The sequence below is a fragment of the Pyrus communis genome, chromosome 13 (genome assembly GCF_963583255.1).
Source record: "Pyrus communis chromosome 13, drPyrComm1.1, whole genome shotgun sequence".
NCBI classification, from domain to species: Eukaryota; Viridiplantae; Streptophyta; class Magnoliopsida; order Rosales; family Rosaceae; genus Pyrus; species Pyrus communis.
Window position 1 is genome coordinate 20,006,690 of NC_084815.1, and position 26,815 is coordinate 20,033,504.

The window sequence follows — 26,815 nt, forward strand, 5'->3', positions numbered from 1 at the left end:
TCCATTCAATAAATATTTTCTTCATTTTCTATTCCTCTAGTTTCATCATATATAATAGTTATTTAAAATATTTTACCAAACAATTATTTAAAAATTAATAGATGAAATGGGAGACTAGAAGAAGTAATTGGGTTTGAAAGAGTGGGATTGAGTGTCGGGAATTTGGAAGGGGGCATGAGGATGGAATTTTGGGAATGCGGCATGAGGCTTGGTCGTGGGGAAGAGAGAGGGAAGGAGTGGATATAGGGAAGGAAGGAGAGTTGCAATCGGTTGGAGATATAAGAAGTGACTGGATTCTAGAATTCTAGCTGGACTGAAAATCGGAAAGGGAGAATTGACTATGAGTGGAGACTTGACTGTGCTTATTAGCACATTTAAAATATATATATATATAGAGGATATTTTATGAATAATAATTAAAATAACATTTCAATTTTAAAAATTTATGTGGTAAGTGAAGTTATAATGTGGGTGAGAAAAATAAGACCTTAGAGTGGGTCGAGCAGCACTAGACTTTTATCACATAAAGTACTCACAAATTAATAGCCTTTACAGTTGCACCCGTCTCCAATTCACCTCTAGATTTATTTGAACAAAAGAATATATAATGAGTTTTGTTTGTACACAACTGTTGCCATACCAAATATGGTTATTCAGAATCCCAAGTTTTTTGTTTAATCATCACTTAGTTGAAATTAAGGGGTGGTTACTGAAATTTCAGGTGGCAACCGGTAATCTTACCTATTTGCCTATTAGCTTAACATCTACCTGAGATTTCAAGTTTTTTGTTTAATCATGTACCTAATCTTACCTATTAGCTTCCAGCTTTCCACTGCCAGAATTGGTGCCTACATTGAAATTTCTTTTGTGCACCAAAAGGCTTGAATACTTTGTGAAAGCGAGTGTGTGGTTAGGTTGGGTGCATGCAAAATAATGTCCAGGAAATGGTGTCCATAAACGCTAAACAGAATATGAAAAGCTAGGGTTTGAATATCTTGTTTGGCAACGCAAGGGAAAGAGAAAGAAAAGACAAAGAAGGCAACCACAAAGTATTAATTATATTGTCTTTCTTATTTGAACGATCAATTCATGTCTGGATTTAAAAGAGACAGACTATGGTGGAAATATTTACTTAATACATTCACCATGGAGATAACTATTAAATGGTGAATGTGTTAAGTAAATGCCATAGCAACTCCACAAAGATAAGAGAACAAAACATACTAAATATATGACGAGAGAATGTTACGCGTATTTAAGAAGGGAATTGTTATTAACACTCTAAAAATCTCATTCTACACTCCAAACTTTCTATATTTGAAAAGAAAAATACACTTATGAGAAGTGTAGAAGGAGATTTTTAGAGTGCCAATAACACTTCCCTTTTAGAATAATCAAATGATGAATAGGGGCATGCTTTTGTGGGTTCAACTTCAATTAGGTCCAAGAGCCTCTCTTGGTATCTTTGAAACCCCTACGTAAGAAACAAAAACAAGAACCTCTAGCTGGAATGATGAAATTAGCATGTGAGGTATGGAATCTGATCTGCAGAATATATCTACCAGTCTTGTACACACAACTTTTCGAAAAGGGCGAGCTACAGACCGTCCTGTAATCTAATATGAGCCATGATTAAACTGTATTAGCAGTGTTGGTACAAAATTCTCGACATGCTACCTTCAACCTACACTAATACCAAAAGGCTTGCATGTGATGTGATAATATTCTCTTTATTTATATATTGACTACACTAGTACTAGTATGATTGTCATGCATCATATCATTGAATCCGTATTTGTATTATTTGGTCTAATTGGCCCCCCATCCGTGTCCTTATTTGACGAATATTGACAAACATTGTAAGACTTTTGGATGGTAATTACTAATTTGTAGTGTTAGTGTCCAGGCAAAGATTTCTTTGGAGAATGCTCCTCGGACCTCAACACAGCTTCCCAAAGGATTGGCAATTTTAGATGTGTAGTCAGGCTTTTACTTCTTGAAGTGCTACAAGAAGAAAACAAAGTTAGTTCTGAAAAGTGTCTTTGTGGGGCCTTAGGTGTAGGCCTTCAGGCTCGCAATCAAAACTAAGTGCTAGGCGTGCCACTGTTATCTCGGCATAGCAGATGTAGAACAGATATGTTTTAAGTTGATTACTTGCGCCCCAAGTTACTCAAACTCCTTGTTCTCAAAGGATTGTTGTGGATGTGCTAAGTCCACATTAAGTTATTTTTCTTGCCTTGTAAACAAGGACTTTTAGTTCATAGTCTTGTACGATCGAATGAAGGGAGTCCAGAGCCCCTTAAGTTATTTGTTTAATCCTAAACTGATCTTAATGAAAGCATATCCATTAAGCTAACCAGATCCAAATGCAAATGGGACTCTTAAAATAGGAAAAAAAAAAACAGATGGGAATAACTTGAATACATGTTGGAGAATGCATTAAGTAATATATCTACTAATTTAGAAAACAAACAAAGAGCTTCAGGCAAGATTTCACCTTGTCTAGCAAGGTTGAACCTCTTGCAATCACTTCTCTTTGAATTTACAAGGTTATATGCTAAAAAATGATGGATTGTAAACAAGTTTACACGAGAGAATCGATACTACAACATTGGGAATGGTAGCAGAGCTTTTATACTAGAGAAAATATAACTTTTCTAAGGAAACTATCACTAAAAAGGGACTAAATCTAGGTTCATTTCAGCTTTTGGGTGCAAATTTGGCTTGAGAGAAGAGTTTGTATGTTTGTTTGTTTGATTGGTTAAGTGTCATTGACTCTAGGGCCTGTCTTTCCTTTTATAGACAATTTGGCCTAACTGCTGTAGCTTTTGCTCTTACCTGAAAACACTTGGAGGGTAGTGGGTCATCAACTTTTTACTAACAATGCCACTGGAAAATGTTCTTTAGCTGGTAGTAGGTTAGTCTCCATCACTTGTCATTTCAATTATACATACGTGGCTTGTATCCTGGCTGAAAAGACTTCAATTTGCTTCTAGGCTTGATGCTGGGCTTCGGGCAAATCTCTCTTTTAGTTGGCATCCTTAGGTTTTCCTTTATTAAGGCCCAATATTCAAATATTAACCTAAACAGTGCCCTCTTTAATCATTGTAAGGTCCCACATCGCCCAGGGGTGAGGATCCTGTAAGCCTTATATGTATATTCCCATCTCTACCTAGCACGAGGCCTTTTGGGAGCTCACTAGCTTCCGGTTCCGTAGGAACTCCGAAGTTAAGCGAGTTCGTGCGAGAGCAATCCTAAGATGGGTGACCCCCTTGGGAAGTTCTTATGTGAGTTCGCAGAAACAAAACCGCAAGGGCGCGGTCGGGGCCCAAAGCAGATAATATTGTGCTACGGTGGAGTCGAGCCAGGGATGTGGTGGGGGCCCCGGTCGGGATGTGACAATTTGGTATTAGAGCCAATTCCTGACTGGAAGTGTGCCGACGAGGACGTCGAGCCCTTAAGGATTGTGGATTGTAAGATCCCACATCACCTAGAGGTGAGGATCCTGTAAGTCTTATATGTATATTCCCATCTCTACCTAGCACAAGGCATTTTGGGAGCTCACTGGATTCGGGTTCCGTAAAAATTCCGAAGTTAAGCGAGTTCGTGTGAGAGCAATCCCAGGATGGGTGACCCCTTGGGAAGTTCTTGTGTGAGTCCTTAAAAACAAAACCATGAGGGTGTGGTCGGGGCCCAAAGCGGACAATATCATGCTACGATGGAGTCAAGCCCTAGATGTGGTGGAGGCCTAGGCGGGGATGTGACAATCATTGTTGAGTCTGTAAATCGAGGAGTTAATGATGATTAAACAGCCACTGCATACCTTTACTCGGGACTTGCACCATTCAAAGCAACCGTTTGTTTTTAACAAAACCTTTGCATTAACCCATGGATTCCGACATTAATTAATTGCATTACTATATAATCTTCAGTTAACCTCTCGGCCAAATTCCTTAGTAACTCCAATCCTTCAAATTTCCAAGTTTCCTAAATTTTCTCAGAATTCTCTTACTCTCTGCTCCATCTTGCTTCCTACCTTCAAATGTTTTCTATCTTTTCTAAAACCATCCAATTGCACCCAAAGTTGCTCGGACTCAATCTTCTTGCAAATCAGGCGAGGGCATCGCCACCATGCGCCACTTGCTTAACGACCTTTAATTGCCCTCAGGCTGGCCTTTATACCTCACTTTTCTTTGAAGAGGGAATAGTGCACTCTTTGGGACCTGCATGGACTTCTTAGGTCCCCATTTCCATGGAAAACAACATGCCCAAGGCGAGGATTTCCTTTTACGAATGATGAAGCTTGGGTGTAGAAAGGAAATGAGCTCGAGCCCACCTTCAAGAAGATATGCATGAACAACAGCATATACGAGCTAATTATGTTGTCCAAGACTACTATAATTGCCAAGCCTAAACTGTTGACCACGACTCTCCTCATCTGGAATTCAGGCACCAATACTTTTAACTTCAGGATAGGCCATGTGTCCCTGACCATTCTTGACATGGCTCAAGTCTTCGGGCTAAGGCCCTTAGGTAGAGTCGTAAACGTGACCCACGACTGATCTTATTCTTCTTGCCTGACTGCTGAGAGTTCGAGCACCTCTAATCCTATTATCAAGCTGGAGTATAACTTTTCCAGTTCTAAGAGTTATGGGACTTCCTTCACAGGTTTCATTCCTTTTGCCAAGAAGAATTTTGGCTCGACTTCTTCTACTGCCAACAGAGATCAAGAGCATATGTACTTTCTCCTGTACTGGCTCAACAAGCATATTTTCCCTAACAAGTCTAAGGGAGTAAAACTCGAGTGAATCCCTTTAGTGGAAGCTACAATTTTGATGACGTGGCTACGAGCCCCTTCCTCCTCACTCATCTTTATCATCTTTTGTATAAGATGACCAGAGACGAGCCCTTTGAGAACAATCTCAACAGACCGACTTGGATGATCCAGCTATGGCTGCAATGATACTTCCCCGAACTTCAGGCACCCTACCTGGAGTTTCCTGAAGGTGTTGCTTCTGCTTGAATTCTTGGGGAAGTTTCACCCACTAATCACTCTACATTTTCCTGCTCTACTTCTTCAGAGTCTGCAGGACTCGGGCAGACTTGGAGTGGGGGACTTCAGTATTAAGAAGATATTGTTGGTTCTCCAGCCAAACTTTCCAAGATGCTTTCGGGGAGGATGTCAGTGCTTTATGTAGAGAGAAATTTATCAGTTGCATTCAACCAAGGGATTTAGCCTGGGGAGTAAGGAGCGACCGCTACGAGTGCGGGCTAGAAGTTTATCATCCAAACTTCTGCAGTAGGCAGCTGGGTTTTAGGCAAGCCATTCTTATTCCATTTTTTTACTCCGTACATTGTGGCACCTATGTTCGTCTTTTTTCTCCACAAGAGCTCACATTTCAAGTTGCTCGACGAAGTTTTGAAGTTATGACCAATATTGCCCGAAAGCCCATGGCTCTCAACTTCGAGTGTACTTCAAGGTGCTCTACTTGGTGGGAAACCAAGTGGGTTAAGAAGTACAGAGGAGATCTCAAGGAGTCGCATGACCGCCTTTTCAGTCAACTTTCAATCAAGTTATATCCTAACTCAGGCGAGCTCGATAATTGGAAGAAAATGATTCACCAGAAGAACCAACTCCTTCTAATAGGTATTTTTATGTTCTTGAATTGTATTTTATGATATTTTATGAATCTACCTTCTTCTAATCCTTTATTGGTTACCTTGATCTTGTAGCCCAAGGCCACACTGAAAAGGTGGATGTCAAGCTAGACGAAAAAGTTACGAACACATTTGTCTTCCAAGAGGCTGCGACTAAGGTGGAGAGACAAGGTGTTGGGGAAGGCGGAGATGTCTCCAAGTTATTTGGAGATTCGGGCAACACACCAAACAAGGGCATTGGTGATAAAATCTTCAGAGTCTAATCCTGAAGAGTAGCCCGAGTCATGGCCTGCTTTGCTCGTACCTCTGGCAACTCTAACCAAGAAGAGGACCAGGGCTCAAACCTCTAAGACCTCTCAATCTTCTATGTCTTTTATTGCCCTTGCACCTAAAGTGGCCAGGAAAAAAACAGAAGGCTTCTAGTAAGTTGTCTATCCTTCTTTTTCTGTTTAGTTGCAATCTCACTTTATAGGGTAACAACTTTTTCTTCTTTGAAACTAGAACCTCAAGCAACTAAGAAGCCCATTATGGTGTCAAAGGAAGAGCCATTGGGTGTGGAGATGCACCAGAAGGCCAATGATCTTCTTGATACCACCCTTGAAGAACTGGAGGTATGCCGTGCATCTCAAGTCATTCCTTTGAAGTTTTCCTTTTTTCCTTTCTCTTATTTATTTATTTATTAATGACTCTTTGCCTGATTGCCTGAAACAAGGTATAAGAAAAGAAATGATCTCTTCGCCTGAGGCTTCTTCACCCCCAGCCTGAACGAAACATGCTTCTCCTCCTCGGGCTAAATCTTCCAAGGTATATTTTTCTCACCTTTGGCTTAAAATTTGTAACTTTATTACTTTTGAAGCTAATGATTGACTTTCACTCCTTTGTAGGCCAAGGTTGGAGAACCTACATCTTTGATCAGGCAAGGCTCAACTCCCAAGTCTTTCATTCCTCCTCTTGCATTGATGGTGACTTCAACCTCTCAATTCAATCCAAGTACTGGGGAGATACTACATTTTGTAGAGGATAATAGCAACTCAATGAGTATTTTGTCTTAATATTTTATGCTTAAAGTCCTCTTCTTCTCTTATACTTATCTTCTTTTTACTTTTCCCAATCTTCCCCAGTGCAAGAGTCTCATCCATCAACAACAATTGCATTTGGGGAGCCTATAGTCCCTGAGATCCCCGTGGTCTCAGAGGTGACTAGCCCACGGGCTTTTACTCAAACAATAGCAACCATAGAGGAACCCCATCCTCCCATTCAAGATCCTGCTTAGGCATAAAAGTATTTTTACTTCTATTTTATTTTCTTAATAAGTTAGTTACTAACATTTGCCATTTCTCCTTGATATTTATAGGTCTCTGGTGAGGACTTGGGCATCATCCCTCCTTCTCAAGTAAGTGAGAATGATCCTCCTCAACCATCAAGGGAAATAACTCATCCTCCACCTCTTTCCAAAACTCCAGGCTCAACTCAGGTAAATCAATTTTCCTTTGCTCACCTTCCTATTGTATGCTCTGATTTGTAATCTTTCTATTTAACTTGTTTTTCTTGGTTTGCAATAGAGTTCTGGAGAGGGCTTGGGAAAATCTCCCATACCCTTGATGCACAAGGCAGCTCTCCCAATGCCTCCCTTGACCTTTAAGGTGACGGAGATTCCTATCCATCAACCAAAGAAGAAAGTCAAAACTGCTGCTACTACTTCCATTCCTGCTTCTGCTCCTGAGATCATTCATTCTCTGCGACTGAGGTCGCCCCCTCTGCTACTACTGAAGGTGTTAGAGAGATGCCTCCATCTTTGATATCTACTCATTCAGCAACATCTTTGCTCGAGCTGGTCAAGAAGTTTGGGCAAATCAAGACCAAGCTGCAATCTCATCCACCTTTATCTGAGTCTTATATTCTCCAAAATGCTCGTCATATCTTCAAGGATTGGATGAGGAGGGAGTTTACTACTTCCTTTAGTCTCAAGATCTTTCATGATGTTGAGAAAGTCCTGATCGAGCTTTACAAGGCTCAATTACTGTCAAAGGCTCAATATGAGTCATTTCTCAGTTTTTTTGAGAATTTGCGCTCGCTGAAGGATCAGTATCAAAAGGTGGAGCGGGCATCTAATAGAGTTAAATTCGTCCAAGAAAAATACACGAAGACCTCAGCCACACTCGAACAGTTGGTGGATGAAGGATCGGTTATGGAAGATAGGATCGCAGTGGTTGATTATAAGATTCTGAGATTGGAGGAGAAGCTTTCTTCGCTGAAGGCCGAGAAGATGACCCTAACATACCATCTTTTCAACAAAGTAGAAAAGATGGAGAAGATTTCTCAGGAAGTTAAGGACTCAAAAACCCAACTTATCAATAGCAACATGTATCTAGGAGAACCAGGCAGAATTTTCACCATTATGCAAACTTATTATTCTAGAATAACTGTCTTGGCCGAAGATGCAAAGTTGTTAAGCTAAGATCTTTTGTAATTTTTTTTATGAAATGATATGAATTTCTTCTTCATCTTTATCTTGGTTTTCCTTCCTTTGAATTTTTAACTATAGTAGCCTAACTCCAACCTTTTTTAACTTGCTTATATCTCCTCAATATAACAATCTATTGCATCCCATAAAGTTGGATGGTATTTCTTTAAAAACTTAGCGTTAACTGGATGCCTTTGCAAGCTTCCTTCCAAATCTGCCAAGTAATATCCTCCCTTATCTAGCACTTGATTGATAATGAAAGGACCCTCCCAAGTGGGGCTCCACTTCCCAAAGCCTCTAACTTGAGCTCCTAAGGGTAAAATGGCATTTCGAACTATTTCTATTTCTTTGAAGGTTTTCAATCTCACTTTCTTGTTGTATGCTCAGGTAACAGCTCTCTTCCCTTCTTGAATTTTATTTAAAGCTTCAATTTGGGGCTACATCTAGATCTTCAACTCCTTGACACATAGCCTGAATGTATTCTTCACTATGTAGCCCAAACCGGTTTTGAATCTTATCAGAACTCACATTAATTTCCATGGGTAGTACAACATCTTGCCCGAAAGTTAAGGCATAAAGAGTAGTTCTAGTTCCTGCCCTCTTAGAAGTTCTGTAAGCCCACAAAGTATCTCCCAACTTCTCATGCCATTTCTCTAGACTATCCGCCACCATTCGCTTTATAATACTCACCAAGACCTTGTTGCTAGCTTCTGCTTGACCATTTAATTGGGGATAGTAAGGACTAGATTGGATCATCTTTATCTTGAACTTACTTGCAAACTTTTCTACTTCTTTGGAAATAAAAGATGGCCCGCGGTCTGTAATAATTGTCTCGGGCACCCCATATCTGTGTAAAATCTTGGTTTCAATGAACTTCTTGACAATAGTTGAGGTGATGGTCTTCACAGCTGAAGCTTCTAGCCACTTGGTAAAGTAATATGTTGCCACAATTATGAATGTATACCCTTTACTAGAAGCTGGGTAAACTTGCCCAATGAAATCCATTGCCTATCCTCTAAAAGGCTAAGGCTTGACCACAGGGTATAAGGGTACTGAGGGCACATGTTGGAGAGGTGCATGCCTTTGACATTCTTCAGACCCTCAGGCATAGGCCTTGTAGTCTTTCTCCATGTCGGGCCACAAGTAACCATATCTTCTGAGTAACCACCTCATCTTAATTTCAGCTTGATGTGCTTCACAAATTCCTTCATGTACTTCAGCCATCACTCGCATTGACTCCTCTTGGCCTAAGCATTTTAACAACCCAGAAGATTCTCCTTCCACATGACATACTTAGTTGCTTGATGTTTATCCTTTTTTAGAGCAGAGTTTGTATGTTTGTTTGTTTGATTGGTTGAGCATCCTTGACTCTAGGGCCTATCTTTCCTTTTATAGACAATTTGGCCTAACTGTTGTAGCTTTTGCTCTTGCTTGAAAGCACTTGGAAGGTAGTGGGTCATCAACTTTTTACTAACAATGCCACTAGAAAATGTTCTTTGGCTAGCAGTAGGTTAGTTTCCATCACTTGTCATTTCAATTATAGATATGTGGCTTGTATCATTGCTAAAAAGGCTTCAATTTGCTTCTAGGCTTGATGCTGGGCTTCGGGCAAATCTCTCTTTTAGTTGGCTCCTTAGGTTTTCCTTTATTAAGGCCCACTATTCAAATATTAACTCAAACAGCTAGTAATGTAAAATCTTATCATACATCAACGACGGATAATCACTCATGCATATGTGTTCACTACTAACCACTCTGATAAGTAAACTATTCCTAGCTGCCATCTTAACCGACCGCTTAACGTTCTCTCACCCTCTAATGTAGGTGGCATTCCATCACTTAAAATCCATACAATGGCAGCATTTGTTAAAAACTAAAGAATATAGACTTGAGTACTAAAACCATGGGAGAATTGTCTCATTTCTCTGACTATATTCCAAACCATATTGCTTTAGCAGAATAGTTTCTCGTACAAGTATATATACATATAGGAGAACCAAATATATGGCTGCAAAAGGTACCCAGAAACCGTTCACTGGAACACGGTTTCTTTATCCCAGAAACCTAGCATTACCCTTAATTTTAGAATAGTGTTATATGCACATTATTTTCAACTTTTACTCACATCTCTTAATTTTTCATTTTCAGATCTAATGAATTGAAAATAATCAAATGACAAAAAATAACAATGAGTATATGGACGTAAAAAGATATGTATGGATCCCTAAATTTAAGATTGGAAATTTTGAGGAAAGTTTGGTCTTCTAAGACCATCTCCAATGGTTGGGCTAAAAGCCAAATTTTTTAGTCTGGAAAATTTAGCTTTTAGCCCAGAAACAACTTTTCTGCTCCAACCGTTTTAGCCTAAAATTTTAGCCCAGGATTATTAAAGAACGAACTTAGACTATTTTTTTTTGTTAAATTAATTTTTTTTAAAAATAAATATGTAGACTATCATAAATTAATTTTATGAACATTTTAATTTAAAAAAATTTAAATTCCGATAAATATTGGGTGGAGTTCACTCCGATTTCTCGACTAAATTTTGGGGGGAATTTGGCATTGGTTTAGCATTTAGCATTTAGCCCAAAATTTCCTCTTGGGTTGGAGTGGGTTTGGAGGGAAATTTTAGGGGGTAATTTGGCTTTTAGCCCACCATTGGAGTTGGTCTAAAAGTGGCAATTTCAAGATTTGGGTGAAAAATAATTGTATAGATTTTGAGGAAACCTAGATGAGATCAAGAAAGGAGAAAAGGGGTAAAAATTAAATTCTTAGAAAAATGGAAAAAAAGGAATTTTTTTTTAATGTCATGTGAATTTATACACTTATATTAATTTATTATATTATTTAAAATTTCAAGCAATTTGTCATAACAACTTTCTAAAATCATCAATTGTATTTGCATATAACTTCTGTGCAGGATAATTTTAGACATTTCAACACAATAAATGTCATTCAACTTTACCATTAATTAGAGGATCACTAATGACTCTATATTTTTTAGTCATCTTTACTTCTAAACACAGATAAGCGTGTGCTAGTCATTCTTCTTTTTTGAACGGAAAACCCTCATATCCTCATATACCAGATTAACCCTCCATTTTTGTATTTTTTGAGAAATCCTAAAATTATATTTGTTGAAGACAACTTATTAGAAGGGAAATGAGATGTTGAAATGGCCGAAATAACCCTGCACATAACTCATGTGGTTGGAAATTTAACCGAATTAGCGTGAAAGGAAAAAATAAAGATTTCGAAAAGCTAGTGTGACAAATCGATTAAAATTTCAATTCATATGAAAAAACAAAAAAATATATATATAAATTCATAGGATATTTTAAAAAAATCAAAAACTAAATCGGTATTGGAAACGGGGAGAAAAACTTGTGTGAGGCTTTGGCTTGTCATTGAACTTCGCTGAATAGCACTACAAACCACTCAAAACTCGTCACGTGGCAAATTTTAAATATAATTCTTTATCATTCTTTTATAATTAAAATTCTCATAATTATTTTTCTACTAATTAATATTATACATATATATATATATATATCAATCTAATGTTTCATTTTTTTTCATTCTTTCCCCATTTTTTACTTCATTCCCCCTTTTTTTTCTTCCCAAATTTCCCTCCACTTTGTTTTGTTGTTCTCTTCACTGTCTTTCCCACTTCTTTCTCTCTCCCAATTATGGTTCTTGCTTTTATGAAATTCTGCACTTTTTTCTTCCAAAAATTTCTTTGCTTTCTTTCCCCCCCACTGTTTATCTCCTCTCTCCAAATACCCTAATTTGTTATAAATAGACAAAAGTTAGAGAGATAACCTTTCTAAGGACAGGAGCGAAGCAGGTGCAAAATATCACACTATGACATTAGTAGTTGTAACACAAAAAAGGATGGCAGGTAAAGAGAATGAGAGATACTGATATTATTTCTCTTGCTTTCTTTTACAGTGCATTTGATAACAGATGGATTGCTCTATTTATAGAGTGACTCTTGTAACTACAAGCATCAAAATATAATGATGATACTTTTGAAAGTATTAAACACTATTACTAAGTTTTTGGGCATTCTTTTGAGTAGGCATTCACCCATTAATTCTATAACACTCCCCCTTGGATGCCCACATATCAACATCAGTTACCTCGTTAAAACCTTGCTTGGAAAAACCCTGTGGGAAAAATCCTAGTCGAAGGAAAAAAAGTACAACAAGCATGTATCATGGATGCTTCCCCTGATATTTATCTCCTCCTGATTCCACATTCTTCAAATTTAGCTGATTGGTAAGTCAATGTAATCCAATACTCTGCACTAACTTCTGAAACGTGCACTTTGGTAGAGACTTGGTGAATAGGTCTGCCAAATTTTCATTAGAACGGATTTGTCTGACTTCAATAACTTTAGCCTTCTGAAACTCATGTGCACTGAAAAACTTTGGCGATATGTGTTTAGTCTTATCACCCTTAATGAATCCTTCTTTCATTTGGACAACACAGGCTGCATTATCTTCATGGATGACAGTTGGATTGTTTGTCTTCGAAGGTAGACCACATGAATTTCGAATATGATGGATCATTGATCTTAACCAAGAACATACACGACTTGCTTCATCTAAAGCAAGTATTTCTGAATGATTTGAAGATGTAGCAACTAATGTTTGCTTTGTTGAGCGCCATGAGATTGTTGTATCTCCATTGGTGAACACATATCTGGTTTGTGAGTGGGCTTTATGCGAATCAGAGAGGAACCCAACATCCGCATATCCAGCAAGGATCTGGTCATTTGTGGATTTTCCTGAGTAGAAGAGATCCATGTCTGTTGTTCCACGAAGGTATCGCAAAACATCTTTGACTCCTTTCCAATGACGCATTGTTGGAGCAAAGCTATACCTTCCTAACAAGTTAACTGAAAAATCTATATTTGGTCTAGTACATTGCGCTAAGTATAATAAAGCACCTATTGCACTCAGATATGGTACTTTTGGACCAAAACCATTTCATCATCTTCTTTTGGACGGAATGGATCTTTCTTAATGTCCAAAGAACGAATGACCATTGGCGTGCTGAATGGATAAGCCTTGTTCATGCCAAACCGCTTAAGGAGTTTTTCAATGTAAGTTGATTGATGGACCAAAATTCCATTAGCACAATGCTCGATCTGCAGGCCTAGACAATATTTTGTTTTCCCGAGGTCTTTCATTTCAAATTCGCTTTTCAGATATTCAGCAGTTTTATTGAGTTCTTCAGAAGTTCCAACTAGGTTCATATCATCAACATATATTACCACTATAGCAAATCCAGAATTGAATTTCTTAATGAACACACAAGGGCAAATGACATTGTTGATATATCCTTCTTTGATCAAATATTCACTGAAACGATTATACCACATTCGTCCAGATTGTTTCAGCCTTACAATGATCGTCTTAATTTGATCGAGAGCATACCTTGTGGTTTGTTAGTTGTTTCAGGCAACTTAAGTCCTTCTGGGACCTTCATGTATATGTCAGTGTCTAATTCTCCATATAATTACGCAGTGATGACATCCATAAGTCGCATGTCAAGGTTTTCTGAAACCACTAAACTTATTAAGTAACAGAACGTAATTGCTTCTATTACAGGAGATTATGTCTCCTCATAATCAATTTCAGGTCTTTGTGAAAAGCCTTGTGCAACGAGTCGTGCTTTGTATCTTGCAATCTCGTTTTTCTCATTGTGTTTTTTTTGTGAATACCCATTTGTAACCCACAAGATTTACATCAGGCGAAGTTTAAACTACTGGTCCAAAAACACTTTGCCTTTCCAAGGAATTTAATTCTACCTGGATTGCATCTTTCCACCAATCTTGTCTCTATTTGCATTCATCAACAAAGCGGGGCTCAATATCATCAATTAATATGATTTCAGTGGCTACTGCGAATGCGAACATATCATCGATGATTATTTCATTCTAATCCCACAATTCATTTGTACATGCATAATTTATGGAGATTTTTTTGTTTTCATGTACTGCTGTCTTTTCAGGGACATGTGTCTTATCAAGGACATTTTCTTTTTCCGAAAGTACAGAATCATGAATTGCGGATTTTTCATTCATTTTCTCTTCCTGAATGATGTCATTTAGATTCAGTTGTGCCCTTGTCTTTTTTGAAGGGCTGAATCTTTTGACCCTGGGGGTCCACCACGCTTCAGGCGTACACCAGATGAATCATTCGCTGCCATTTTATTTTGTCCAACAGGGACATCAATTCTTGCAGGTGCATTTGCAGCTGGTATATGTGATTTTGTCACTTTCATAGCATCATTAAATGCATCTGGCATTTGATTGGCAATACTTTGAAGATGAACGATCCTTTTCAATTCATTTTCACATTGAGTGCTACGTAGATCAAAATGAGACAAGGTGGGTACAACCCATGTTAGCTCTTGCCGTTCTTCTGGAACGGTCTTTTCTCCTCCTAACAACAGGAAGACGGTCTCATCAAAGTGACAATCAGCAAAACGAGTTGTAAACATATCACCTGTTAAGGGTTCTAAATATCTAATGATAGATGGTGAATCAAAACCCACATAAATTCCCAGTCTATGCTGAGGTCCTATTTTAGTACGTTGCGGCGGTGCAATAGGCACATAAACAACACAACCAAAAACTCGTAAATGTGAAATGTTTGGCTGATGTCCAAACACGAGTTATACTAAAGAGTATTGGTGGTTAGCTATAGGTCTCAATCAAACCAATGATGCAGCATGTAAGATGTTCCTATGCAGAAACTAACAATTTTGTTTTCATGAGCAAAGTGCGAGCTATTAACTAAAGCCGCTTGATCAATGCTTCTGCTAAACCATTTTGAGTATGGACATGAGGAACAAGGTGTTCAGCATCAATGCTCAACGTCATGCAATAATCATCAAAGGTTTAAGACATAAATTCACCAGCCTTATCAAGTCGAATTGACTTAATGGGATAATCTGGGAATTGTGCTTGCAACTTGATTATCTGAGTAAGAAGTCTCGCAAAATCTACATTCTGAGTAGATAATAGACAAACATGTGACCATCGGGTAGATGTATCAACCAAAACCATAAAATATCGAAATGGTCCACAAGATGGTTGAATAGGTCTACAAATACCCTTTGAATTCTTTGCAAAAATGATGGGGATTCAGCATCAACCTTTAATTGTGATGGTCTAATTACCAACTTCCCTTGAGAACAAGCCTTGCAAGGGTTATCATTTGAGATAGCAATGTCTCTACTCAATAATGGATGTCCATTAGAGTTGGCAATGATCGTACGCATCATGGTGGATCATGGATGACCCAAACGGTCATGCCAAAGCATGTAATCTTTTGAAGACAATATGTGATTCAATTGTCCTTATGTATGTATAATACAATCCACTCGACAAACCACGCGACTTCTCCAATATACGCTTCTGGGTATCCTTGGAGGTAAGGCATAAATACTCCACATTTTCTGCACTTTTCGTTTCAATGTGGTATCCATTTAAATGTATGTCTTTGAAACTCAATAAATTTTGAGTAGATCGAGTAGCATACAATGCATTCTGTATGGATAATATTGTTCCATTTGGTAACATAATCTGGGCTTTTCATGAGCCTTCAATTACATCTGATTGACCTAATATTGTTGTTACCCTTACTCTTATAAGCATCAAGCTTGAGAAATACTTTCAATCACGAAGTTTTATATGTGTGGTTGCGCTGTTTGCAAGACAAATATCTCTGCCATTTCTCATGTTTTGAGAATAACCATAGCTTTTATCCATGTTTTCTAAGTAAAGGAGATCACGGTTAAAAACAACTAAGAAATTTAAATGCCTCTTTTATTGAAATGCGAGTTTTTAAACTACAAGTTCAGAATAATAAAAGTACATCAAATATAAATGATTCAGTCAGACCGATACACTTCATTCCCCATTTCCACAATGAAGTCTGAGACATCTAGGTGGGTTATGTTCAACTGTCCTGATAAGTTGCACACAGGATCAGGTATATCCATTGGTCTAGCTTAGTTGAGGAAATTAGTCTCGACACCCTTCTCCTTAAGGGAGGCTTGATATAGATCCACCAGATGTTTTGGGGTATAACAGGTACGCGCCTAGTGCCCATCGCCACCACACCTATGGCAGGCTCCATCAGAGTTTCTAGGAGCATTGTTCATACGAACTTTGCCTTTGTGGCGATTTCCATTTTTAAAGCTCGAGCTTGAATTTTGCCTTGGAATCTAGTTGTAAAACTGACCACCATGATTCTTGCCTTTCTTGTTCCACCGACCTCGCTTATGGTCACGTCTTCGTTTATGATTAATACCACCAGAGGATGTGGCGTTCACTTCGAGGGAAGCAACATTCACTTCTGGGAATGGTGCAGATCCAGTAGGTCGGGTTTGATGATTTTTCATCAGGAGATCATTGTTTTGTTCAATTACCAAGAGCACAGATATCAGCTGGTTGTATTCAGTGAAGTCGTGCGCTCTATACTGCTGCTACATGAGCACATTGGAGCCATGAAATGTGCTGAAAGTCTTTTCCAGCATATCTTCCTCAGTATTGGTATCCCTACAGAGCTTCATTTGAGAGGTAATTCTGAACAACACAGAATTATACTCAACCACTGACTTGAAATCCTGGATCGTTAAGTGAGTCCATTCATAGCTAGCCCTTGGAAGAATCACCGTTGTCTAGTGATTGTATCTATTTCTCAATGCCTTCCAGAGAGCTAGCAGATCTTCAACCATTAAATACTCGTTCTTTAGTCCCTCATCAAGATGGCGACGAATAAAGATCATGGTCTTCGCCCGATCTTGAGAGGATGAGTTGTTTTCTTCCCTACTGGTATCTCCAAGATTCCCTGCTTTCAGATGGATCTTGGTATCCAGTACCCAGGTAAGGTAATTATTCCCAATAATGTCCGGGGCAGCAAAATCAAGCTTTGCCAGGTTCACCATTTTTTTTTCTTTCTGAAAGAAAAATGAGATGCGTAAGAACTTGCAATATTATGTACTCCTGGAGGAATATAACGTTAGAACTTCTGGTTCTTACCAATTTTTCATTTTGATCTTCAAGCCAAAAATGGTAAGCACTCGAAACTTCAGGCTCGAGATTTTCATGATTAATGAGAAAAGCGATTGAATCGCACCATCCTGATCTAAACAAGCATAGGATAGGCGATTATTCCGCACCACTTGAACAACAGAAAATTTTAAATATGCAGAGCAAGATATAATCGATTTAGATATGTAGAGCAAGGTGGATGATTATACCGCACCACTTAAAATTGCAGTAAAATTAAATTTACAGCTCAAGATGGGCAATTGTACCGCACCATCTTTGATCGTAGTGAAAATTAAATTTGCAGTTGAAGATGGGCGATTATACTGGACCATCTTTGATTACAGTAAAATTAACATAAATAAACATTAGGTTAGAAACCAGGAACTACACCAAACAAGAAATCAAAGATATAAGTAACTGTTAAATTTAGAACGAGAAGCAGGCATGGTGCTAGCAGTTCATCGCGAGGGTGCATCACACAGATGAAGCAGCAAAAGAAGAAAAACAGGAAAAACCTTAAAGGAAGCATTTTTTTTCTTTCTTTCGGTGAAGGGAGATGTGAACTATTTAAGGTTAGAGAGTCGTGTTGATAACGTGTTATAAATAGATAAAAGTTACAGAGATAACCTTTCTAAGGATAGGAGCGAAGCAGGTGCAAAATATCACACTATGACTTTAGTAGCTATAACACAAAAAAGGATGGCAGATAAAGAAAGGGAGGGATACTGATATTATTTCTCTTGCTTTCTTTCGCAATGCATTTGATAACAGACGAAGTGCTTTATTTATAGAGCAACTGTGACATCCTACATCGCCTAAGAGAGTGATCCTTATATGTATATTCCCATCTCTACCTAGCACGAGGCTTTTTGGGAACTCACACGAGAACTTCCAAATGGGTCACCCATCATGGGAGTGCTCTCGCGCGCTACTCGCTTAACTTCAAAGTTCCAATGGAACCGAAGCCAGTGAGCTCCCAAAAGACCTCGTGCTAGGTAGGGATGAGAATATACATATAAGGATCACTCCCCTGGGCGATGTGAGCTCCCAAAAGGCCTCGTGTTAGGTATGGATGGAAATATACATATAAGGATCACTCCCCTGTGCGATATAGGCTTGGGGTTCCATTGGAACTCTGAAGTTAAGGGAGAAGCGCGCGAGAGCACTCCCATGATGGATGACCCACTGGGAAGTTATCGTGTGAGTTTCCAAAAAGCCTCATGCTAGGTAGGGATGGGAATATACATATAAGGATCACTCCCCTGGACGATGTGGGATGTTACAGCAACTCTCGTAATTACAACCATCAAAATACAATGATGATACTTTTCAAAGTATCAAACACTATTACTCACTAGTACTAAGTCTTTGGGCATTCTTTTGAGTGGGCATTCACCCACTAATTCTATAACATAATTCATATTATAAACATAAAAAACCAAACACCCGAACTGAAAAACCCCTAATTAAAAGAAAAAAATTACAAATTCTTGGTTGTTTTTCATGAAAAAATTGGAGTGGGTGTAGAATATATATATATATATATATATATATATATATATATGTATGTATGTATGTATGTATGTATATGTATGTATGTATGTATGTATGTATGTATGTATGTATTTTTTTTGAGGAAAGCAAGAAACAAAACTGGGAGACAAAGAAGTGGAAGATAGTACTGAAGACCTACGACAAAACAAAATGGAGGGGAATTTGGGAAGAAAAAAAATAGGGGGAAAGAATTAAAAAAAAAACATTAGATTAATATATATTAATTAGTAGAAAAATAATTATAAAAATTTTAAATATAAAAAAGGTGATAAAAGATTATATTTAAGACTTGCCATGCGGTGAGTTTTGAATGGGTTGTAATATCACTCAACGAGTGAAAAGTCAAGCCCCACATAATTTTTTATCCGAAAACAGAGGAGGTCATGAGTAAAACCGAAAACCACGTACGGCTTCGTTGTCGAAGAAAATTGCCATAAAAAATAAGGCGCATAAAATCACGTGATTAGTAAATGGAATTTATACAAGATTAGGCTTATATTTAGTCCTTTTTGTCATTTTGGATGGAAGTTTATATGCTAATGCAAAATCTAGCATTTTAGAGAGCTACAGAAAATCATTGGATTCACTTCAAATTTGGACCACCACATCATTACAAACCCTATCCAATGTCCTTAAACATCAAACTATGCATTAAAAAATAAATATTGCTATTGCCAGTGTCAAATAACGAAGAAATTTTCAGTGTACCGGGAACAGGATGTGGTACATTAAGTGTCATAATACAATTTATTGGAATTTTTTTTTTTTTTAAGTTTTCAGCTAGTTGTATTACTATATTTAGTGTAACGAACTGCATTCCCAACACAATAAAAATTCTCCACCAATAAAGACTATTTGTCTCAACTAACATGGACCCCCTAATTCTTTTTTTTTTGTTTTGCCCTTTCTATTTGTTAATCTTGGTCAATGCAAAATCGCACATTTCACAACCACTGTAAGTGCTAAAATAGAAACCCAACGGTCTTTGTTTCATTCATTGCATTCACTTTCCAACCCTCCTACAACCACCACCCAAATCCACTTGTTTACATAGTGAGTGAGAAGACTTTTACCCCAAGAAATTCCTAAGTAATATATTATCATCATTCTATTGTTTCTCTTTGTTCACTCCCCTGATCATAATTTTGCTTTATTTTTTTCAATTTAAAAACTAATAAAAAAAAGAGAAAATGTTAGAAGACTAAATATATAGACAAAATATATAACTAAATTATGTGTCATTAATAAGAATGAACACGTTTATCAACGCTTAAATAATAATTCAATCATCAACTTTTATATATTTATCTACAAATTTAATATTTCTACCATTATCCAAAAAAATAAGTGTAAGTACGAAAATCGAAGCTCACAAAATTTTTGAGATCATGGTTATTTGGGTGCCACTGTTGGAACTTCTTTACAAAATAAAAAATTTTGAGAGGCAAATAAAAATTTTTGAGAGGCAAATAAGAGATGAAAGCTCTATCGAAATTATCCAAAAGAACGCCAATGAATTCAGGAATCGATCCTGTACAAAGGATCGATATAGAAAACACAAAGATATACACGTCATTATCTATGATAATTATTAAAGTTTATTAATCTTTTTCATATTTATATATGTAACAAGTTACCAACTAAAAAGGAAAATAAAAAGCACCAGCCTAACAAAATTCCACAGCTTATCTCTGTAGATAGATGTTATAGTTCACTTCAGTGCAAGAAAGATACTACACAGCAACACATGAACAGAACATGGTAATTGGTACTTGAACATTTTTTCCCATGTTCCCATTCTACCCTTGACATTGCTCACTTTTTACATGATAGAGCAGGCATTAGGGTTCTCATCACTGAAGATCTGAGGTGGGTAGGGATTTTCCATGATCTGAGGTGGGTAGGCATACTGTTCCATGGCATACCTTGGTGGGTAAGAATAGTATTCATTCTTCTTCATCAGCTCCACCACCTTGGTCTCTTCTGCGGCAGCTCCTTCCGGTGCACCACCAGCGGCCGCGGCGGCAGCTTCATTGTTGTCACCTTTATTTTCCTTGTTCTTTTCTGCTTTCGCTTCATCGCCACCACCATCTTTGCCCTTCTTATCTTTGTCACCTTTACCACCTTTCTTCTCATCTTTGGCTTCTTCGGCTTCTTCTTTCTCTTTCTTCTCCGGTTCTTGCTTCACGATCGCCGCGTGCCTCCCGGTTCTTTTGTGCACATAATCAACTAGCTTAGGCGGATCAAACACACCCTTCACTGTCACCTCTGAGCTCGTAAGATCCGCCTCAGCAGATTCCACTCCTAAAAATGTAATACAAAAGAAAAGACACAAACATGATTAATTAGAAGATCGCTTGAATAAAATAATTACTTTAAAAACAGAAACTTTTGGAAATAATTTAAAGTTGGGATTGGTGGGATTTGGTCTTGGAAGAGAATTAAATCGACTTTAATTGGACCTGTAGAAATTAATTAATTATATTATTGAAGAGAAAGAATGAATTGACATTGAAAGATTGGTCATTATTGATAGAATAATAAACTCTTTTTTTAAGAGATTCACAAAAAAAATAATAATAAAAGTTCAGGACCGTTAATTGCCAACGCATTCATACTCCAAAATTTCCATTTTTTAATTTGTGGAAAGTTAGAAAATGCATGAACCAAAATCTGAAAAGGGATCAAAGAAATAATCCTTTTTTTCTTTTTATTTTTTGGGTTTTGTTCTTGTTTCTGAGAAAAGAAAACGAAAATAAAAATTTGAGTACACCTTTCATTCTGAGAATGCGTTTCTTGATTTCTTGGGCACAGGCGTCGCAATGCATGTGAACTTTCAGCACCACTGTGATTACCTGAGGCTGAAACAAAACAAAAAATAATTAAACCCATCAAATTGAAAGAAAAAAAAATCAATTAAAATGGCAATGGAAAAAATTCTGCAAAATGATTAAAATAATTGAGTGAACTGAGAACCTCTTCTTTCTTTTCCTCTGGTTTGGGCTTCTCTTTCTCCTCCGCCTTCTTCTCCTCCTCCGCCGGCGGTTTTGGGATTGGAGAGAGAAGCTCCACCTGCCGGTGGCTCTTCCTCTGAACTCTTTCAAGAACCTTAATTGGCTCAGCCTTCTCTCCCTTCACCACCACCTTGTGAGTCTTGCAATCTGTGCTCACATCTTCCACCCCTGAAAAAAAAAATTAAATCAAACACATATTAATCCCCCAACCCAAGATTCCAATAACACAAACACAAAAACAAACCAAATCTGAAAAAACAAACCTTGAAATCCTTTGAGGCACCGCTTGACCTTGCGAGCACACCCTTCACAATGCATATAAACTTTGAGCACAATTTCTTGGGGTGGAGGCGGAGGCGGAGGAGCGGTAGCGGCATCACCCTCCTTGGCCTCTGCTTTCCCATCTTTTCCCTCCTCGGCTTTCTCCTTCTTTTGCTCGGCAGCTTCAGGCTTTTTCTCTCCGGCCTTCTTCTCCTCCGCCTCTGGCTTCGTCTCCATTTTCTTCTCCTCCTAAATCAACACAAACCCAAATACAAAAACAAACCCAATAAACAAAAGATGCAAACTTCGAGAGAAACAAATCATATCAAAAAAAAAAAATATCATATCAAAAAAAGATTATTAAAGTTGTAGGACCTCCCCCATTGGTTTAGTTCAATTGTTAAGTTTTACTCTGTTTTTAATCTCTCTCCTCTCTCTCTCTCTCTCGATCTCTCGAGTGGGATGGGAGCTCAGCTTTCTCTATATTTGTGACAAATGGGCACTCTCTCTCTCCCTTATTTTTTTATTTTTTTTATTTTTGAAACAATGGGCACTCTCTCTTTGTGTTTTTTTTTCTTGGTTAAAACTCTCTCATTGTGTTTTGTATTAAACTTTGAGTTACATATTTGTGTCCATCAGATCTGTAGCCAAAAGCCACTCGGTTCTCTCTCTCTCTCTCTCTCTCTCTCTCTCTCTCATCATCCAATTTCTGCAATTTTCTAACTCCATGACGTGGCATTGTTGAGTGTCCATGTGTGCGCAGAAATTAATATTTACGTGCACTCTCTGATTAAATTATTTTATTTTATTTTTTTGGCGCATTTCTGGAATTTTCTACCACTTGTTTCTGCTGTTTTTCTTTTGCTCTTGTTCCTTTCAATGGACTGTACTTGGATGCTTGCTTTGTCATTTTGGCAGCTCTTCATGTGTGGACTTCGAGTTACTAGGGCACATCCAGTATAGGAAGGCTCCCCGGATAATTGACAATTTAATCTCCTCTACTGAATAATAATCGTTTTTAATGAACAGTAATTGTCTTTTGCATCTCCACATCTAAATTAAATAGCCATGACAATAGACAATTAAATATTAGTATTTTTTATTTTATAAAATAATAAAAAATAATTTTATTTGTAATTTCGGATATGATTTTTAACCAGTCTCATTACGCCACGCGTCATTATTCGAAAGTACAATTTTTTGTGATAGTTTTCGATAAGATTTTTATCCAATTCCGTCGCGCCACATGTCATTATCTTTTTAAAATTATTGAGGATAGATTTTTAACCAATCCCGCCACGCTACGTGTCACAATCTATTTAGAATCTTTGAGGATAGATTTCAATAAGATTTTTAACGAATCACGGCATGCCACGTGACATTATCTCCAACCTAATCCCTTTTTTTTCTTATCCATATAACCCACCATCAATCCTAAGAAATCACACACCAAAATCAAAATCTCTCAAAATCTTTATCCTTATTTATAGTTTCTGCTTCCGTCTTACAATGTCTTCTTCAAGAATGATGTGGGAAATCGATGAGTAAGAGAAAGAATTGTTTAAGTAAGGGAAAGAAATGTTCAATCTCTAGGAGGGCGAAAATGAGATGGAAGAGGTAGATGATGAGGAGCGTAGAAGGAGAGATGATGAAGTAAGAAGCCAAAAAGCCTCACATTCCAGTCGAGTCATCCAAGTTGTGGCTGAGATCTTCAGGCCCAGCCGTTCCACAAACATTGATAGAAGCAAGCAACGACGAGGTAAGGATCTTTTGGATGATTATTTTGTCTGTAATAGTGCATTCCCTAATACATACTTTAGACGTCTTTTTAGAATGCAACGACATTTGTTCAACAAAATCATGATTGCTGTTTACAACCATGATTCTTACTTTGTGCAAAAGAATGATGCTTTTGGTGTCATAGGTCTCATTCCTAAGAAAAATATTACTATTGTCTTGTGGATGCTTATATATGGAACATATGTAGACCAAGTAGATGAGATAGCGAAAATGGGGAAATCAACCATTCTTGAGTCCATGATAAGGTTTTACTCTGCAATCAAATCTATCTACACCAAAAAGTACATCCGAAGACCTACGACAGTGGACTTGCAAAGGCTTCTTGATAAGCTTATCTTTCTGAGCACGTGTAAAATCATCTGGAATCTTTTTGGTGACCTTGTAATTGATAATATCTGCATACCAAGGGTTAGTAACCTTTAATGAAAACAATTGTTCATCCGGAAAACTCTCACGTAAAGGGATAAGATCTTCCTCTGTGTTTGAGTGCACAAGTCTGCTAAGATGATATGCTACAACATTCTCACTCCCTTTCTTATCCTTGATCTCCAAGTCAAACTCTTGAAGCAGAAGTATCCATCGAATGAGTCGCGGTTTTGCATCTTTTTTTGTGAGTAAATACTTCAAAGCTGCATGGTCAGAAAACACAATAACTTTAGTTCCAATCAGATAAGATCTAAATTTTTCTAAAGCAAATACAATAGCTAGAAGCTCCTTTTCTGTTGTTGAATAATTCAACTGTGCATCATTGAGTGTTCGTGATGCATAATAGATGACATGTGGCACTTTGTTGACACGCTATCCTAGAACTGCACCGACACCATAGTCTGAAGCATCACACATTAACTCAAAAGGTAAACTCCAATCTAGTGGCATGATCATAGGAGCCGTGTATAACAACTCCTTAAGCTTGTTAAATGCTACCACACACTCTTCATTCATATCAAATGTTACATCCTTTTGAAGCAAATGGCACAAGGGTCTAGAAATCATTGAGAAATCCTTCATAAACCTATGGTAGAAACCTGCATGTCCAATAAAAGAACGAACCTCCCTGACAGTAGTAGGGAGGGGTAAAGAACTAACAAGTTCTACTTTAGATTTATCAACTTCAATTCCATTTTCAGATATGATATGCCCTAGAACTAATCCATGTAAAACCATGAAATGACATTTTTCCCAATTTAAGACCAGATTAATTTCTTGACAACGTTTTAAAACTAGGGGACAGATTATGTAGACATGTATCAAAAGAATCACCATAAACTGAAAAATCATCCATGAACACTTCAATTATTTTCTCAATCATATCAGAAAAGATACTTACCATACACCTTTGAAATGTGGCGGGGGCGTTGCAAATTCTAAACGGCACTCTCCGGTATGCAAATGTGCCAAATGGACATGTGAAAGTCGTCTTTTCTTGATCCTCCAGAGCAACTGCAATCTGATTATATCCAGAATATCCATCAAGAAAGCAATAATGAGAATGACCAGCTAACCTTTCTAACATTTGATCAATGAATGGAACTGGAAAGTGATCCTTGCATGTGGTGTTGTTTATCTTCCGATAGTCCGTACAGACTCTCCAACTATTTTGCACACGTGTAGGCACTAGCTCACTAGCTTCATTCTTAACAACTGTGACTCCGGATCGCTTCGGAACTACTTGAATAGGGCTCACCCACTTGCTGTTCGAGATAGGATATATAATGTCAACATTAAGAAGCTTGATAACCTCTTTCTTGACGACCTCCATCATGAGTGGGTTCAAACGGCGTTGAGCTTCCCTTGTAGGTTTTGCACCTTCCTCCAGCAGAATCCTATGCATACATGTAGCTGGATATATACCTTTGATATCTGCAATGCTCCAAGCTATGGCAGTTTTGTGATCATTCAGTACCCGAATCAGTTTCTCTCCCTCTTCTGCTGTGAGTTGTGATGATATGATGACTGGTAATGTTTCAACCTTTCCCAAAAATGCATACTTCAAATGTTTAGGAATCGGTTTAAGCTCTAATTTGGGTGCCTGAATCACAAAAGGAAGAATTTTTTCGTTAGAAATAGGAAGAGAAATAAAATAGGAAGAAGACTTACCACGAATTGGTGAAAGAGACTCAAAGGTTGCCACTGTCTGGATTAATTCTTCTTCAATGTGCTCATAATAATTAAGTTTTCCATGTGTAATGTTATGCACTAACGCATTCTCTAAATTATCTTGTCCCACACCTTCATTAAAACAATCCTGCACAAAATAGTCAAACGCATCAATAGACAAACAAGATTCAAAATCACTAGGGTACCTCATAGCATTGAAGATTTTGAACTTGACGCTTTCTCCATCAATTTCCACAGTTAAAGTACCATCGTAGACATCAATCTTCGTATGTGCCGTTCTAAGGAATGGTCTTCCCAATATAAGAGGAAGTGCAATAGGCATAGGTTCATGTTCCATCTCAAGAACAAAAAAATCAACGGGAAAAATAAGTTCATTCACTTGCACAAGTACATCCTCCAATAAGCCTTTGGGATATCTATTTGAACGATCTGCCAACTGGATTACTACCTTTGTTTCCTTCAAGTCTCCAAGGTTTAGTGATTCATACACTGAATATGGCATCAGATTGATGGATGCCCCTAAATCACACAATGTTCTCCCAAAACTCTTTCCCTCCAATTAGACATGGAATGATAAAGCTACCGGCATCCTTCAACTTCAGTGGTAGCTTTCTCTGCAAAACAGCTGATACTTCCTCGCTTAATGCCACATTTTCTTAATCATTGAATCTCCTCTTGTTCATACAAAGCTCTTTAAGGAACTTTGCATACTTGGGCACTTATTTTATGGCATCTAAAAGAGGTAAGTTCACATGGACTTTTTGGAAAGTATCCAAGATTTCCTTATCAGTTTGCTCTTTCTTAGACTTCATAAACTTACGAGGAAAAGAAATAGGGACACATGAGTTAAATGAATTTTGAACTTCTTTAGTT

The 26,815-nt window shown here is 37.7% G+C and overlaps 2 protein-coding genes across 2 annotated transcripts; both read right to left on the reverse strand.

The window, feature by feature from the left end:
- Positions 1–16,030: 16,030 nt before the first annotated feature.
- On the reverse strand, positions 16,031–17,089 carry LOC137712319 (uncharacterized). Its single transcript, XM_068451419.1, has 3 exons — positions 16,850–17,089; positions 16,384–16,627; positions 16,031–16,107 (listed from the first exon to the last, which is right to left on the reverse strand). The coding sequence occupies exons 1-3, from the start codon at positions 17,087–17,089 to the stop codon at positions 16,031–16,033; spliced, it is 561 nt and encodes a 186-aa protein (XP_068307520.1).
- A 3,328-nt stretch (positions 17,090–20,417) lies between these two features.
- Positions 20,418–22,541, reverse strand: LOC137712511 (heavy metal-associated isoprenylated plant protein 7-like). Its single transcript, XM_068451584.1, has 5 exons — positions 22,400–22,541; positions 22,027–22,273; positions 21,726–21,931; positions 21,523–21,610; positions 20,418–21,053 (listed from the first exon to the last, which is right to left on the reverse strand). Exons 1-5 carry the CDS (start codon positions 22,406–22,408, stop codon positions 20,572–20,574), a joined length of 1,032 nt encoding a protein of 343 aa, XP_068307685.1. The 5' UTR covers positions 22,409–22,541; the 3' UTR covers positions 20,418–20,571.
- Between the last annotated feature and the right edge of the window lie 4,274 nt (positions 22,542–26,815).